This window comes from Chamaea fasciata, unplaced genomic scaffold, assembly GCF_029207755.1.
Source record: "Chamaea fasciata isolate MVZ Bird 193981 ecotype frontalis unplaced genomic scaffold, bChaFas1.0.hap1 SCAF_6, whole genome shotgun sequence".
NCBI classification, from domain to species: Eukaryota; Metazoa; Chordata; class Aves; order Passeriformes; family Sylviidae; genus Chamaea; species Chamaea fasciata.
This window is the reverse complement of record NW_027094091.1, coordinates 70,579,442-70,594,602: the sequence shown is the minus strand read 5'-3', so window position 1 is coordinate 70,594,602 and position 15,161 is coordinate 70,579,442. Positions and strand designations below refer to the sequence as shown.

General features: G+C 54.7%; 2 protein-coding genes across 2 annotated transcripts; both read left to right on the top strand.

The window, feature by feature from the left end:
- The first annotated feature begins 288 nt into the window (after positions 1-288).
- Positions 289-8,732, top strand: PPP2CB (protein phosphatase 2 catalytic subunit beta). The gene is made up of 7 exons (XM_066184776.1): positions 289-533; positions 4,765-4,974; positions 5,186-5,359; positions 5,584-5,673; positions 6,304-6,465; positions 7,291-7,409; positions 7,941-8,732. The coding sequence occupies exons 1-7, from the start codon at positions 432-434 to the stop codon at positions 8,011-8,013; spliced, it is 930 nt and encodes a 309-aa protein (XP_066040873.1). The 5' UTR covers positions 289-431; the 3' UTR covers positions 8,014-8,732.
- Positions 8,733-8,751: 19 nt separating this feature from the next.
- GSR (glutathione-disulfide reductase) lies at positions 8,752-13,521 on the top strand. The gene is made up of 13 exons (XM_066184775.1): positions 8,752-8,940; positions 9,699-9,725; positions 9,988-10,076; positions 10,547-10,616; positions 10,781-10,928; positions 11,038-11,092; positions 11,171-11,270; positions 11,689-11,775; positions 11,950-12,111; positions 12,333-12,444; positions 12,528-12,659; positions 12,849-12,982; positions 13,146-13,521. The coding sequence occupies exons 1-13, from the start codon at positions 8,812-8,814 to the stop codon at positions 13,293-13,295; spliced, it is 1,395 nt and encodes a 464-aa protein (XP_066040872.1). The 5' UTR covers positions 8,752-8,811; the 3' UTR covers positions 13,296-13,521.
- Positions 13,522-15,161: the final 1,640 nt, after the last annotated feature.

Here is a 15,161-nt window from a genome sequence, read left to right as displayed (position 1 = left end):
TGACTTTATCCTTTTTCCTTTGGGAGAAGGTAGCATTTTATTCCTTTTCGCTGAGAGAGAAGAGCGCAGGTTGTGTCGGGCGGCTCTGGCCCGGAGCAAACACAACCGGCCGCAGCCGCCATCGCCTCACGCAGCCGCCAGGGGAGCGGGGCCCGGGGGGCGGGGCCTTGAGGGGAGGGGCGGGGCCTCCGGGGGCGGGAGCCCGGGGGAGGGGCGTGGCTCCGAGGCGGCCTCGGCGCGCCGGAAGCGTCGGCGCGCGCCTCACGCGTTTGTGGGCGTGGCCGGAAGTGCGCAGCAGCCGCGGCAGGTGGGGGGCGCCGCCATTACGCGGAGCGGAGCAGACCCGAGCGGGCCGCGCGTCCCCGGCCGCCGCCGCCGCCGGCACCCACAGGCGGGCCCGGGCCTCGGGGGGCCCGCCCGGCCCCCCCGCCATGGAGGAGAAGGGCTTCGCCAAGGAGCTGGACCAGTGGATCGAGCAGCTGAACGAGTGTCGGCAGCTGAGCGAGAGCCAAGTCCGCAGCCTCTGCGAGAAGGTGAGTGCGGGGCCCGGACGCTGGGAGGGCGGGATGGTGCCTGTGGGATATCCGGCGTTGGGAGACTGGGTTGCGGCCGGGAGGATACCGGGCGTTGGGTGGCGCCTGTGGAATACCGGGCGTGGGGAGAGCGGGGTGGTGCCTGTGGGATATCGGGTTTTGGGAGACAGGCATGCGGCTGCTGGGATATCGGGCACGGGGAGAGCGGGGTGCTGCCTGTGGGATATCGGGCATCGGGAGGGCGGCCGGTGCCTGTGGGTTCTGGGAAAGCACGATGGTGCCGGTGGGATATCCGGCACGGCATGACTGGGGCGGTTTCTGTGAGATCGGACACTGGGTCACCGGGCTGCTGCCTCTGGAGTGTCCGGCCCTGGGAGACCGCGGTGGTGTCTGGGGGGTATCCGATATCCTGGTGTCCTACACAACGTGCTGAAAAATCCACCCCGAGCCGGTGAGGAAACCCTCCGACTTCCCATGTGGGATCGGGGCAGAGGTGAGACCCAAACAGGCTCGCAGCCTGCTGAGGGGGACCAAAATAGAAAGAGAAATGGTGGGATAAAGGACACTGCCTGTCATTTTGGACGGTGGTTTGGGCAGGCCTTGGCAGATGCCTGCCTGGATTTGTTTAGTGGGGCCTGGCAAGAGCCTTTTTTTCCCATCAGGAGCAAGGTCCTTTGGTTTGTGCTGGGTGTTGTGTGAGCAGTCCAATAGCTCTTTGTAGTGGACGTTCCCTCAACGCTGCAGTCTGTGACCAGGGGAGGATTTTCCTTGGCTTATTCTTCCAGCAGTGATCCTAACATCTTCCAGCATCTCCCTAACCCCCACGCAGCTTCTGTATTCTTCCCTCCCTTTTCATTTTCTTAATCCCATGCTGGGGCTGTCCCTTTGTTTGGTGACTCTTTCTCAGCGCTCCATCAGTTTTGAGGGAGCTGTGGCAGTTTGGGAAGCTGGAGTTGTGGCTGCTGTGTTTTGGGGAGCTGGAGGACGATGCCAGCAGACTGTGGCACAGGAAACAGGGAGAAGCTGGATAGGAAAACTCAGCTGGAGGTGGGGATGGTGTTTGTCCTTCAGGTGACAGGTAGGTGTGTCATCTGTCACAGCACCTGGTTCTTCCAGGCTGCTGGAAACTGATGGAAACATTGTGCCCTGCACTGACTTGGCTTGTTTAAGTTTTGGGGAGTGGTTCTGTCACCCAGGAGAGGAGCTTACAAAAACCTCTGGGTGTGCAGCCCTGCCAGAAAGCTGGTTTAGTTGGTTTCCTTGAAATTGTGTTTGTAGAATTCCTTTTCCCCAGAAAAGAAGATAATAAAAACTTGTTAGCACTCCTGGTTTTGGGGTTGATTTCGACGAGGCCCAGCACAGTAGTGCCTTTTGCCTCAGGTTTCAGTTTGTGGAAGAACTCAGTGCTAAAACAAAATGAAGTGGAGGGAAAAAAACCCCAGCAAAACCCCAGAGTTATCTGTGTGGGTCATTCTTGGTTTTAAGTGCTGATGTAGTGGACAGTGATGAGGGAAGGATTGGACACAAGGAAAACTGCCCAGGGATTCTATACTCTTTAAAGTTGTGGAAGTGTCATTCTGTCCTTACCTGCCCACTGACAGCATCCTTAGACAGCTGACCAGCCCCACGTGGCTCATGCCGGTGGTGGAAGTGCTGTTTCTCCACGTGATAATGTTGTTCCCGTTCTCTTGGTGTTTAAAATGAGAATTAGCTGAAATCCTGCAGAAGTTCAGAGGCTGATAGAAGGATTAATTCTGATTGCTGCTGGAGCTTGCACGTCTGGGGTACAGGTGAGGGAGCTGAGAGCTGTCCTGCTTAATCCAGGCAAAAGGGTTTTTCACAAAGATGATGAGATGGGCTATGAAAGAAGGCAAGGAAGAGGCTGTCTCTGAATTAAATAAGCAGCCACCCATGACCATCCCTCTCCTTGTAGCTTCTCTTTCCTCTCCTTGTTCTTTGGAGGTGTAAGAGGGGACACAGTCCCATTGCATGAGATTCCCAGTGTTGAGTTGTGGCTGGGAACGTCTTATTTCTCTGTTGGTGATGCTCATCCTCGGGGTGCTGGTTCAGGTACCTCTGGGAGCACCTGGGCAGAGGCTGCTGCCTTATTCCTGAAGGGTGACACAGCTCCATCCCTGCCACCCCTCTGGTTTCCATCTCACTTGGTGGCTGGTTCTCGTTCCAGCCAAGCTCCCTCAGGTTTCATATCCTCAGCCCACTTGTTGGTGCAGTAGTTTGGTCTGTGGCAATCGCTGGGATGAAGGTTCAGGTGAATTTTGATCCCAAACTCCATGCCTGGCTTCAGATTCCCAGAGAACGAGCCTCTACGGGTCAGACCGAGGTGAGGGAATGAATCTTCCAGAGGGAGTGGTGTGTCTCCTCTCTCCCAGGCTCTTTAGAAGCACACAAGGAGTTGAGGCGATGGGCAAGCTCACGGCCAGCAAACAGGCTGCTGCTCCTCAAAGGCTCTTTGAGCACAGACATGGCAACCGTTGGTTTGGTTTATTTAGTAATAAACACCTAAAAGCTGCTGCTTTTTATCCTGACCTGGATATGGTTTTCATCCAGCGCAAGTGGGACAGATGCACAGGAAGCTGATACCATTAGTCACTGTTTTCAGCAGCAAAGGTAGCTAAATTTTGACTTCTAAGTCATAGTTATTTATTAGCCTCCTGGATTAAGTAAGTGCTGATGATGCCAGGCAGGCTGCTTGCATCAGAGGTTTTTATTTTTGCTTTGTAATAGTGCTTTTTATTTTAAGTCGTTTGATTTCAGTGTTCACACTGCAGGCAGATGCACTGGTTAGTCACTGCTTTTCTGGGGTGTTTTTATTGACGCTGAAGATTTTGAAAGTCTTGTTCTGCATTAGAAAAGCATCACGTGAGGACTCCCGAGCCTGATCTAAACCAGCTCTGCAGAGTTAAAATGACAGGCTGGATCTGTCCACGTGCACAGATGAGTGTCCACAGGGTGAGCTAAAATGGGCTGCAGGGGAACAGCTGGTTGGCAGCGTAAGGAGCTGCTCCTCGTCACCTGCCAGCGCCTCCTTCCTCATCAGGGGAAACTTCTGGATTCTCCTAGCACCAACATTTCAGTTCGTGGGCTGGCCCCCCCTTCCTAGGGCAGATTTAAAGTGAGCGTATTTGCCCTGTTGCTGTGGAAAAGGAGCCCTGCTGAGCTCCAGCTTGGAACAAACCCCTGCCTGTTGCTTTGTGCAACAGTCAGAACACACGGAGCAGCTGTTTTGTGGGTTTATATTTGTCTCTCCCAGAGGGTGGAAGCTCTCAGAAGGCGCTATAAGTGCTTTTAAAGATGTGTGAGCAGAATTTGAGTGCTACTACTGCACTCAAATACAACACGTTCAGCAGTTCCCAGCCGTGCTGCCAGTGCAAGGCAGAGCCCATGTCATCAAGTCTGTGGGCAGGATGTGACTTCAGGGATCCCTCAGGTTAGGTTATGTGCAGAGAGCAGGCTGGATGCAGTCCAAACTGTCCAAACTGCTTGGGGTCTAGTTACTCCTTCCAAATACATGTTTTTCCTAAAAGAGGCAAGGCAGCAAACACTGGAATGGGAATGCTGGTGACTGCTCAGTGTTGGTGATCTTCCAGCCCTTTTGTTGGGATCAGATAGAGCCATCCTGTGGGTGTTCCCTTGTGCCTCAGATGTGCCTGGAGCGCTGATCAGCATCAGTCAGTGAGCTGGAGGCAGCGCAGCAAACCTGGTATTTGATAAGGATAATAAGGTGGTGCAGATAGGCTACATTGCATGGTTGTAATTAGCAGGGGAACTGCTGGGTGTGGAAGGAGAGATGACTAAATCCAGGGATGCCTTCCCGCCATCTGTGGTTGTTTTGTTGCCAGCTGGGTACAGCCAGGGAAGCTGGTTGTGGCTCCGTGTGTTCCAATTGCCTCTGTCTTTGCTTTCCACTTGTATGTGACTTGCCTGTAGAAGTTGCTAAGCGGTTGTGCTTGGAAGGGGATTGGAATTCTGGCAGGCAAAATGTGCCCTGGGCAAGGGAATCTGGCCTCACTGTAGTAAACCTGCTCATCCCCATGCAGTGGTATTTGGGAAACACCCCTCGTCTGTGCTCACCCACCGAACTGTTTTTCCAGTGGTCAGCTTGAGAAGTGGGGATGCAACTGGATTTCCAGTGGGGAGTGCAGCAGAATAACATCACCTGCTTGTGGAGAAGCCTCTGACCTTTTTGTCCTAAACGCGCTTTCCTTTCCAGGCTAAGGAAATCCTGACAAAGGAATCAAATGTGCAGGAGGTACGCTGCCCCGTCACCGTCTGCGGGGATGTCCACGGCCAGTTCCACGACCTCATGGAACTCTTCCGGATTGGTGGGAAGTCTCCAGACACAAACTACCTGTTCATGGGAGACTATGTGGACAGAGGCTATTACTCGGTGGAGACGGTGACTCTCCTGGTGGCGTTGAAGGTAGGCCGTGGGAGATTCGGGGCGAAACCTGGGAGTTGGGAACCATTTTCTCCAGAACAATTTTCTCCTCCTGGTGACGCTGCTGTTGGCTTGAGCGCACCGGGTGTAAATGGATCCGTGTCAGTGGACACGTGCTGGGAGCAGAGAGCCTGGCTGCTGTTTGTGATATTCCATTACTCACTCTTTCCATGGCCGTGTTCTCTCCCGCCAGGTGCGGTACCCGGAGCGCATCACGATACTGAGGGGCAACCACGAGAGCCGGCAAATCACACAAGTGTACGGCTTCTACGACGAGTGCCTGCGCAAGTACGGCAACGCCAACGTCTGGAAGTACTTCACAGACCTGTTTGATTACCTTCCACTCACAGCTCTAGTAGACGGCCAGGTGAGTCTGGGATGAGGAAAACCCTCCTTTCCATAGATTTCTGCAGGCTGTGTTGCCTGACAGCCACAGGAGCAGTCCCAGACAAGCTCTTTTGATCCGTGATCCTCCAGCGAGGCGGCTGGAGTTGTGAACGAGTGTTACCAGCGTTAAACCCAGCTGGTTTGGAGATCATTGTTCCCTTTACAATATGCACTTAAAGCATTGCTCTTTTCTTTCTGGAACAGATTTTCTGCCTCCATGGTGGCCTCTCTCCATCCATAGATACACTGGATCATATCAGGGCTCTGGATCGCCTGCAAGAAGTTCCACACGAGGTAATAGGAAAGGAAGTGCTTCAGAAACTTGAGTATCTGCTGGTGGAAAATGCAAATGTTTTCTCACACTGCAGTCCATTTGAACACGTGGTTACACGTGGATTATGGCCTTTCCAGGAGCTAGAGCAGATGAACATTTGGGCAAAACACACATAAGTCAGTGTGCTTTGATTACAGCAGCCTACATAACGAGAGCTGTGGGGGTTTCACAGTTGTTCTCCCCAGAATTGTGGGATTTTTGGGCTTTCAGTCTGACTCAACGAGCAGGATTTGGCAGGGGAGGGTGTTTACTATCTTCGGACTCATCACTTAGATGGTTGTGAACTGACAACCGCCATGTGAAGCCACACTGTGTCACCATCCTTCCTCCCCAGCCAGCCCAGCCTCCTGTAGTGTTTCATCTTGGTGGAGCTTCCTGGGGTCTGCAATCCAGACTGAAAAACCACGCTTGGAGCTCCCGGGGCAGCTGGAAGTTGTGTTGGGAGTGGTTGGGGCTCACAGATGTGTGTTCAGTCAACTCCTCTTGTGCCTTGCACTGAGAAGGACGTGCTGGCAGTCTTGCTACTGTAAATAAAAGGTGTTTAAGCATCTTGCCAGTGATGTAACAAAGAACTCTCAATCTTTCCCCAGGGTCCGATGTGTGATCTGTTGTGGTCGGATCCGGATGACCGTGGCGGCTGGGGCATTTCTCCACGTGGTGCTGGCTACACCTTTGGGCAGGATATTTCTGAAACCTTCAACCACGCCAATGGTCTCACGCTGGTCTCCCGCGCTCACCAGCTGGTCATGGAGGTAGGGCAAGCACTCTGCTAGCCGGGGCTAACGAAACAGGGGCCCACGGGGGTCTCCTCTGGGACACCTTCCACTCACGGGTTTGTTGACACCTAAATCTTAGGCAGGTCAGTACCAAAGAGAGGCTTTAGTCACGTGAAAACAACGGCATAAAATTAGGTGCTTTGACCTGCAGCCTAAAGAAGGGGATGTTCTGCCCTTTCCAAGCAAATGGCCCCCTCCAAGTAAATTGCCAAGGGGCCGTGTCACACCCCTTTTGTGGCAGGAATAATCTTCTTACATGCTGGCTTGCTCTTGCTGTGACTGCTGCTATGTCCGACAGCTTGTCCCATAGTGCCTGGCAGTCAGATGTGACAGGGATTATGCCATTTCTAGCTCTCGACAGGCTTGGATGTCTTGCTGGAAAAATGCCAGGTGGGTCAATGGAGCAGACGCATTTTTAAAATCTAGTGCAGGTAGATCCCTTAAGCAGAACCGTGTGTCAGAAGTCACTGGCATCCAGCAGGCAAATTGTCACTCGGGGTGGATGAAAGCCAAAGGCATCCCTAAAAATCCCAAGGCTTTTTAGTGGTACAATCCATAATTTACAAGTGAGGAGTGGACGATCTTCTGTAGGCTGCTTGGTGCCGGGTTTGCCAGGTACCTGCTGCTGCTTCTTGTGGTAAAGCACGTATTTTGAAATGAAGCTAAGTCAGCTGGAAATACTTCAAGAAATCTGCAGTTTCACAAGTGCCTCAGAGAGTTTCAGGCCTGAAGAGGAACTTTGGACAGGCTGAGGTTTAACAGAGAACTTTTTTTTTCTCTCTCTCTCTCTCTCCCTGGCAGGGTTATAACTGGTGCCACGACCGGAATGTGGTTACCATCTTCAGTGCCCCCAATTACTGCTACCGCTGTGGGAACCAGGCTGCTATCATGGAACTAGATGACACTTTAAAATATTCCTTGTGAGTATCCTGGCTTGGCCTGGGCTCTTCTTCTAACCGCTCTGTGAGGAATGGCTGATCATTCCCAAAGGGGTTCTTCCATGAAAAGCCAGCTCAGACCACTCTGGAATTAATGTGTGCTCTGCCTTAAAAGAAGTGATGAATTAAGCTCCTAAAAGCTCCTCTTCCTGGCTGTCTGGAGAGTTGGAGCTTTTCCACTTCAATCTCTTTGCTGCCTAAGCTTGATGGAGAGAGTGAAAACACATGGATTTATGTATTTGTTCTCATCTTGGGTAGCACTGAGCTTTGTAAGATGGGGGAGAGGGTCTGAATGGTGCTTTCAGCTGCTCCCATGAGAAAGTGTTGACGGGCTGCTGGGTCACTGATGAGTTTTAACTCCCAGGAATTCTTGTTTTGGGCCTTGGAATGTTTTATGTGGAAGCAGCTGGGGTGAGTCGGGTGCTAGCAGCAGGAGAACAAGCCTGATATTTATCGTGGCACTGGAAAATGCCTTGTGGAGGAGGGTAAGTGATCCCTTTTTCTTTCCTGCAGCCTCCAGTTTGACCCAGCGCCTCGTCGTGGAGAGCCTCATGTTACCCGTCGTACCCCAGACTACTTCCTATAAACCTCTCCCAACCTTTGTAGAAGGAAGTACACCTGGCATTTTAAAAAAGCAACAATATTTACACGTTTCTGTAAGAAATCAGGGTTCGTCTCAACTCAAATCCCCATCATGGACCAAAATGTGCCATACAGAGGACGAAGAGCATTTAGCACAACTTGAGACTGAATTCCTTACGACACTCCCATGCCCATCAGCCCAAAAGTCAGTTTGCCTGCTGTATTTGTAGTCATTGTTTTCCTTCTGGACTGTTCAGAGAGGAAAAGGTAACTCTTTAACAACACTTCATCTCCTCTGACACTTCTTTGTACATTTTTAGTTCTAGAGTTTAACTGGCATGAATTAGAGTTTGTTTTCCAGGGAAGTGCACACTAACTTCATCCCCCACCACTTTTTATTTTATTGGAAAGACCGCTCAACTTAACTGGAGAAAGGAAGTGATTCCTGCTTGGGAGTACGTTGTCATAGCCCAGATGAAAGCGTTCCCTTTTTAGCTCTATTCCCGTTCTGTGCTGATCCTGCCCCCAAATTTTTTTTTTTTTTGATTTTTTTTTTTTGTTGTTGTTGTTGTTGTTTTGGGGTATTTTCTTTTGGTTTGTTTTTTTTTTTCTCTTTTGTTATTCCCCCCCCCCCCCCCCTTCCCCTCTGTATATTTGTCCTGGAAGTGCTTGCAATCCTCCTCGCTGTACCTGAACCAATAAACTCGCCGTTGTCAGCCCCAACTCGTGGTGTCGTACGGTCCGGGGGCGGTCCCGGGGCGGTCCCGGGGCGGGGCGGCGGGGCCAGACCGAGCCTGCAGCGATGGCGGCGGCCGCCTACGAGCTGCTGGTGCTGGGCGGCGGCTCCGGGGGCCTGGCGGGGGCCCGGCGGGCGGCAGAGCTCGGCGCCCGCGTCGCGCTGGTGGAACCGCTGCGCCTCGGCGGCACCTGCGTGAGTCACTTGCGGGTGGACCCGCACCCGGGGCGGGGAGGGACCGGGCAGGGGACGAGCGGCGCGGGGCCGGTGCCCCTGCGCTGTCCCCCACGACCGCGGGGATGGTGGCGGAGGCCCCGGGGAGGGTCGCGGTGCGGGAAGTCGGAGAGAAAGAATCGCCTTGCCGGTGTCCGAGCGTTGTGCCTTGTCGGGCTGAAGTAGGACGGATGCCAATCCCCCGTCTCCACCAGCTTCTTCCTAGCCGTCTCCAAGCGGTTTTCAGGCAAGCGACAGGATGCCGATGGATCGTGGATCTGTGTAGCACAACTGCAAGGCGGTAAAGCAGAACTTAAGAGGACGGTGAGCTAGTAACAAGCCAAAAAACAAACTGATTCCTCAGATAAGGCAGGGACAGGCTCTAGTTTTATGCCCTAAGTGCGTTCTGCTAGGAAAATTACCAAATTCCCAGAAGTACAGGCAAGGGATGGGAAACACCTTTCTCTGCTAAATAATTTTTAGAGTGTCAATGGAAAAAAACCCTGTGTTTGAAGGCTCCACCTTTGCTATTCTCTTTCAAGGAAGTGAAGGAAAACGGGCAAACCGCAAGACCTTTAGCCTCCTGAGGCAGTTACACCCCTCTCTTACCAGGAACCCGTAATCCTGCCTTTGTTTTCCTGAGCAGGGATGCACTGCCAGCCTGATGTGGGATGCTCTCTGGAGCATTGCCTTTGGAAAACTGGGCCTTTACACTGAGACTTGCTCTTATTCCCCCCCAGGTCAATGTTGGGTGCGTGCCAAAGAAGGTAAGGCTGTTGTTTTGCCACCGGCTGCGGTGGCGGCTTGGGCTGGGTCTGGAGTGGGTGCGTGCCAAATCCTAGGGAGGTGCTGGCACAGGGTGTGGGGAGGAGGCAGAGCCTCGGAGGGTGTTGAGCCATCGGGATGCCGTGGGCACTCCTGTGGGACATGGGTGCTCCAGGCAAAGGCTGGGAATCAGGAAGCCTGGCAGGGGTTTTCCCAGAATCAAAGCAGTCTTCCTGAGCCAACCTGAAGTTTGTGTGGGGGCAGGTGATGTGGAACACGGCGGTCCACGCGGAGTTTATCCACGATCACGCTGACTATGGCTTTGAAACACCGGGTGTCAAGTTCAACTGGAGGTAAGAATGGAAAGGGCCAGTTGGAAACCAGCATCTTCCAGTGAGTGTCCCATGGGGGGCAGCCCATTGTCCACTTCGGAGGGATCCCTGCCCGCTTCCAGGCTCCCGTGGGTTGTGCAGAGCTGGTTAGAGGGCCAGCGTTGCCGCTGTGTTTTGGAGAACAAGGAGCCAAGCTGACTGTGGGAAGAGACTCTGGAAAAGTCAAACACAGGGAAGGCAGGCACAGAAATCTTGCTTTGGTGGGGAAAGGGTCACAGGGAGCTGTTTTATTTTGTGGCGCAGCTTCCACGTGCCAGAGAGGCGGAGTTCACAGAATCATTAAAGTTGGAAAAGACCTCTCAGGTCATGGAGTCTAACCTTTGACCGGCCATTATTCCCTTGTGAACTGCACCATGGCACTGAGTGCCAGGTTCTTCCTGAGCTCTGAGGTCCCTCTGCCAGCAATGATGGTGTTCCCTGCTCTGTTCCAGGACCATCAAGGAGAAGCGTGACGCCTACGTGCGGCGCCTCAATGACATCTACGAGAACAATGTTAAGAGGGTGAGCATGGGATGTGTTTATCCTGCAATCCTACTGGCAAAAGTAGCGGATTTTTGGCCACTTTTCCAGCCTTAATGGCTGTCCTCCAGCTGTGGAAGCCCTGGCTCCATTAGCTGTCTCTCACACCTCATCCTGCTGTTAACCCCGTCACTGTTACCCCTAAGGCTCACATTGACGTAATCCGGGGCTATGGCAAGTTCACCGCTGATCCCGAGCCAACCATCGAAGTGGATGGGAAAAAGTACACGGCTCCTCACATCCTTATAGCCACGGGCGGGCGCCCCGTTGTCCCTTCCGACAGCGAAATTCCTGGTGAGCCAGATGAAATGCCCCAGGCTGGAGAGAGCTCTGCCAAAGCAAAGCAGGCTTTGGGAGGGGAACGGGGACAGGTGAAGGGTGCAAAAGGGCCTCTGCTTTGCAGGTGCCAGTCTGGGGATGACCAGTGACGGCTTCTTCGAGCTGGAGGAGCTGCCCAGGTACAGTGGGATTCATTCCCCCACAACCACCGGCGCCAGCTCCCGGTGCCTGCAAACAGCATCGTCCCTTCCCCGCAGGCGCAGCGTCATTGTCGGGGCCGGCTACATCGCGGTGGAGATCGCGGGGATCCTCTCCACGCTGGGCTCCAAGGCATCCCTGCTCATCCGCCACGACAAGGTACTGCCACCGCCCGTCCCCAGCTGTCACAGCCCAGCCCGCCGGGCGTTTCTGGTTGTCAGCTCCTGGTAAAGGAGGGTCTGAGTTGGCATGGGAATGGTGATGGGGTGGATGATGCCGTGGGAGCCGTGGAGAGGCTGGGGGGGCCGTGTTTTAGCAGCACGCACCCACGTGCCCAGCGTTCGTGCAGCCACACGCATCACCGCGTCCATTCCCCTGAGCTTTATTTCAAGCCACGACTTGAAAAGAGGAAGAAAGGAAAAGAAAATAATGGAGAAGCAAACAGAGAATTTTGTTAATCAGAAGCAGCCCAAACCTCTTGGGTTCCAGGAGCAGGGAAATGCCGGTGGAGGGGCTGCCAGGTGGTACCTTTGCCTGCAGACCCTTACCTGACAGGGTTGGGGGCATCCTTGCCTAGGTCCTGCGAACCTTTGACTCCCTGATCAGCTCGAACTGCACCCAGGAGCTGGAGAACACCGGGGTAGATGTCTGGAAGCACGCACAGGTGGGAAAGCGCAGAGCAGCCTTGCAGCTTGTCCCATCCCTGCTGCAGAGGCAGGGCTGGGGGAAAGCTGCCATTTTGGGTGCTGCCTGCTGTGAGCGGTGGTTTTGGCCACATCCCTGCTTCTGTAAGGCAAAAGCCATCTGCACCTTCTCTTGCTGCTCTTGTTCCCCTTAGGTCAAGGGGGTGACTAAGTCTCCCTGTGGGCTGCTGGATGTGACAGTGAGCTCGGCGGTGCCCGGCCGCAAGCCGACGGAGGGGGTGATCCGGGACGTGGACTGCCTGCTGTGGGCCGTGGGGCGGCAGCCCAACTCCGACGGGCTGTGCCTGGACCGAGTGGTGAGATGGCAGCGCGTCCCTTCCGTGCTGGGGGGAGGATGCCCACGCGTCTCTGGGTGTCCCACGGGTGTTTGGGGTTCCTTTGGGTCTCCAGAGCCTCTCACAGGATGGTGTTCCCACGACTTGCCCCCCGCCTGGGAATGCTGTGGCCACCAGCAGAGGTGCCCCATGGGCTGTCCCATCCCTCCTGGAACATGTGTGGCTGCTCTTTCCCATGGCAGGGTGTGCAGGTGGACCCCAAGGGCCACGTGGTTGTGGATGAGTACCAGAACACCACCAGGAGAGGGATCTACGCCATCGGGGATATCTGTGGGAAAGCCCTCCTCACCCCAGGTACTGCAGCCGTGCCCCCTTCCCTGCACAGCCCCTCGGTGCCACACCGTGCCGTGGCTCAGGCTCCCTGTCCCTCCCCGCAGTGGCCATCGCAGCTGGCAGGAGGCTGGCCCACAGGCTCTTCGAGGGCAAGCAGGACTCCCGGCTGGACTACGAGAACATCCCCACGGTGGTTTTCAGCCACCCGCCCATCGGCACCGTGGGGCTCACTGAAGGTGGGGACAGATGGGGCATGGAGGGGGTGGCAGGGCTGGGGACACTGGCTCAGAGCTTGCTGCTTTGATGCTCGAGATGTTTTGATCTCCAGCAAGTGAGCCTTGGCTAAAGGAGAGGAGGCTTTGACTCCTCTTCTTAAATGCCCCGCGTGCGTCCCTCTGACCCCTGTGCCGTGGCTTCTGCTGCAGAGGAGGCCGTGGCCATACACGGGAAGGACAACGTGAAGATCTACAACACATCCTTCACTCCCTTGTACCACGCTGTCACCCAGAGGAAGGTGAAGTGTGTCATGAAGCTGGTGTGTGCTGGCAGGGAGGAGAAGGTGAGTGGAGGTCCCTGGCGGGCACAGCTGGGTGACGGTGGGGACCACGGCTGGCTGTCCTCTTGTGGACGGCTCTTGGGTGGGATCCAGCTCCGCCAGCACCAAGCCCAAGAGTTCACCCTGGATTCTGGGTCCTACCTGGCCTCTCGCTTCTTCTCCCAAGGTGGTGGGATTGCACATGCAGGGGCTGGGCTGTGACGAGATGCTGCAGGGCTTTGCTGTGGCCATCAAGATGGGGGCCACCAAGGCCGACCTGGACAACACCGTTGCCATTCACCCCACTTCTGCCGAGGAGCTGGTGACACTGCGCTGAGGCTGCGGGCACGGACGCCCCGGGGATGGCGGCTGCGGCTGGGAAAAATGTTCTACATGTTGTCAAAAGTGCCTTACTGCTGGGTGGGTGCATGGAGGGTGTGTGTGCAACGTTGGTCTGGCTTGCCCTGGAGTGGGAAGTAAACACGCTGATGCTGGCGAGTCTTTGCCTTTTGCTCTCTAGTGCCTGTCTCCTGCCGTGCCCAGCCGTGGAGGGTGCTGGCATGGTCCACGGATGTGGTGTGGGAGAAGGCTGGCAGTGGCCAGGCTCCTCCTCTGCAATCCCTGGGGCTGGGCAGGAAGTAGCAGAGAGAGGGGCAGGACAGTGGGGTCCCTGGAGTGTTTGTGGGTGCTGGCGTATCCTGGATGGGCTCCATCCTCCACCTTATCTCGTGTCCCAACACTACTGCTCTCCAGCCTGTCCTGACATCACACCTGGGGCTCCAAGGGGGAGTCCAGGCTGGTGGTTCAGGGACCAAATTCCCTGTTTCCAGCCCTATTTCCAGCAGCTGGAAGCTCCAGAGATGGCTGAGAAAGAAGAAGCCTGAGTTGTGTGGGGTTTTGGGGATCAGAACAGGGCACCCCACACTGAGCCTGGGCCAGGCACATTCATGTCCTGGAAACAGAGACTGAGGCCTGTGTTTGGGGGGCACCAGGCTCATTTGACCCATTTTTGGGTCCCGTAATAAATAAATCAGGCGCTTTCTTTGGCTCAGAAACAGAGGCCGACTCCTGCCTTGTTGGCACTTGGAACCAGCCCCGCCCGGGCAGCCTTAGGGCTGTGAAACAGACTCCAGTCCTGTCTCGGAAACGCAAAGGGAGGCTCACGCAGGCGGTTTAAGGCTCTGATCAGAGAGCCAAAAACCCGCATTCTGGGGCTCAGGGCAGACCCCGGACTGGTGGGAGACGGCAGGACACGGAGGGCAGAGCGAGGCAGCCCCAGGCTGCGGGGCAGGCTCAGATGCGTGGGGCGAGATCGGGGGCATTTGAGTCCCGGGAGCCGCTCCTTCAGGCAGCGGGAGGAGATGCAGGCCCTCGGCCTCCTGCCCTCTACCCCTCCATGCCTCTCTAGCACCCAGATGCTCTTTGCAAGGAAAAAAATAGGAATTATGCCACGGACAAATGCATTTACAGCAGAGCTGGACACATCTGGGCAATGTGATCAGTCCATGGAAGTCAAACCGGTGACCATCCAGGGGGATTTTAAGTCGGATACTTGCAGATTTAATTTCCCAGAAACTCGATTTTTTTCTTTTTTTTTGGCACCTCTTGCTTATGTACTCCCCTGTTGGAAGAGGTCAATTAGTCTTTTTAATGACCAGATTACCCAGCATAGGGAAAACCAACCAGCATTCCCTGAACACCTCCATCGCTTCCGTATCCTTTGGCAATCAGGGGCCGATGGATAGCAGCCCGCCCTGAGCAGGCTCCGAGGTGGGACTGGTTGACCCTTGAGCTCCCTCCCAACCCAAACCGTTCTGGGGTTCCACGACGGTTCTGTGATCTCTCCTTGCTTTTATTTGGCATCGTGTCCTTTTTTTCCGCTCGCAGCAGATGGCGCCGCCGGCCTTTAAAAGAGCTGGAAGTGTCCTGGGACGCGGATCAGCACTGCCGCTCGCTAAGATGTTTTTAAAACATTCTGCAATAATCTGTGATGAAGATTCAATACTGGGGTGTTCCACGGCCTAGGCGGGGGAAGCAGAAAGCGATTCCCTGCAAATCTCAATTCCTGGCATTGTGGATATTTTGCTGCTTCCATGAATAACGCCTCTGCACCTGAAGCTCTTTGGCTTCCAAAGTGAATTTGCCGCGTTTTGGGCTTCCAGGCAGAGGGAATGTGAATACTGGAAAGCGATGGGGAGACAGA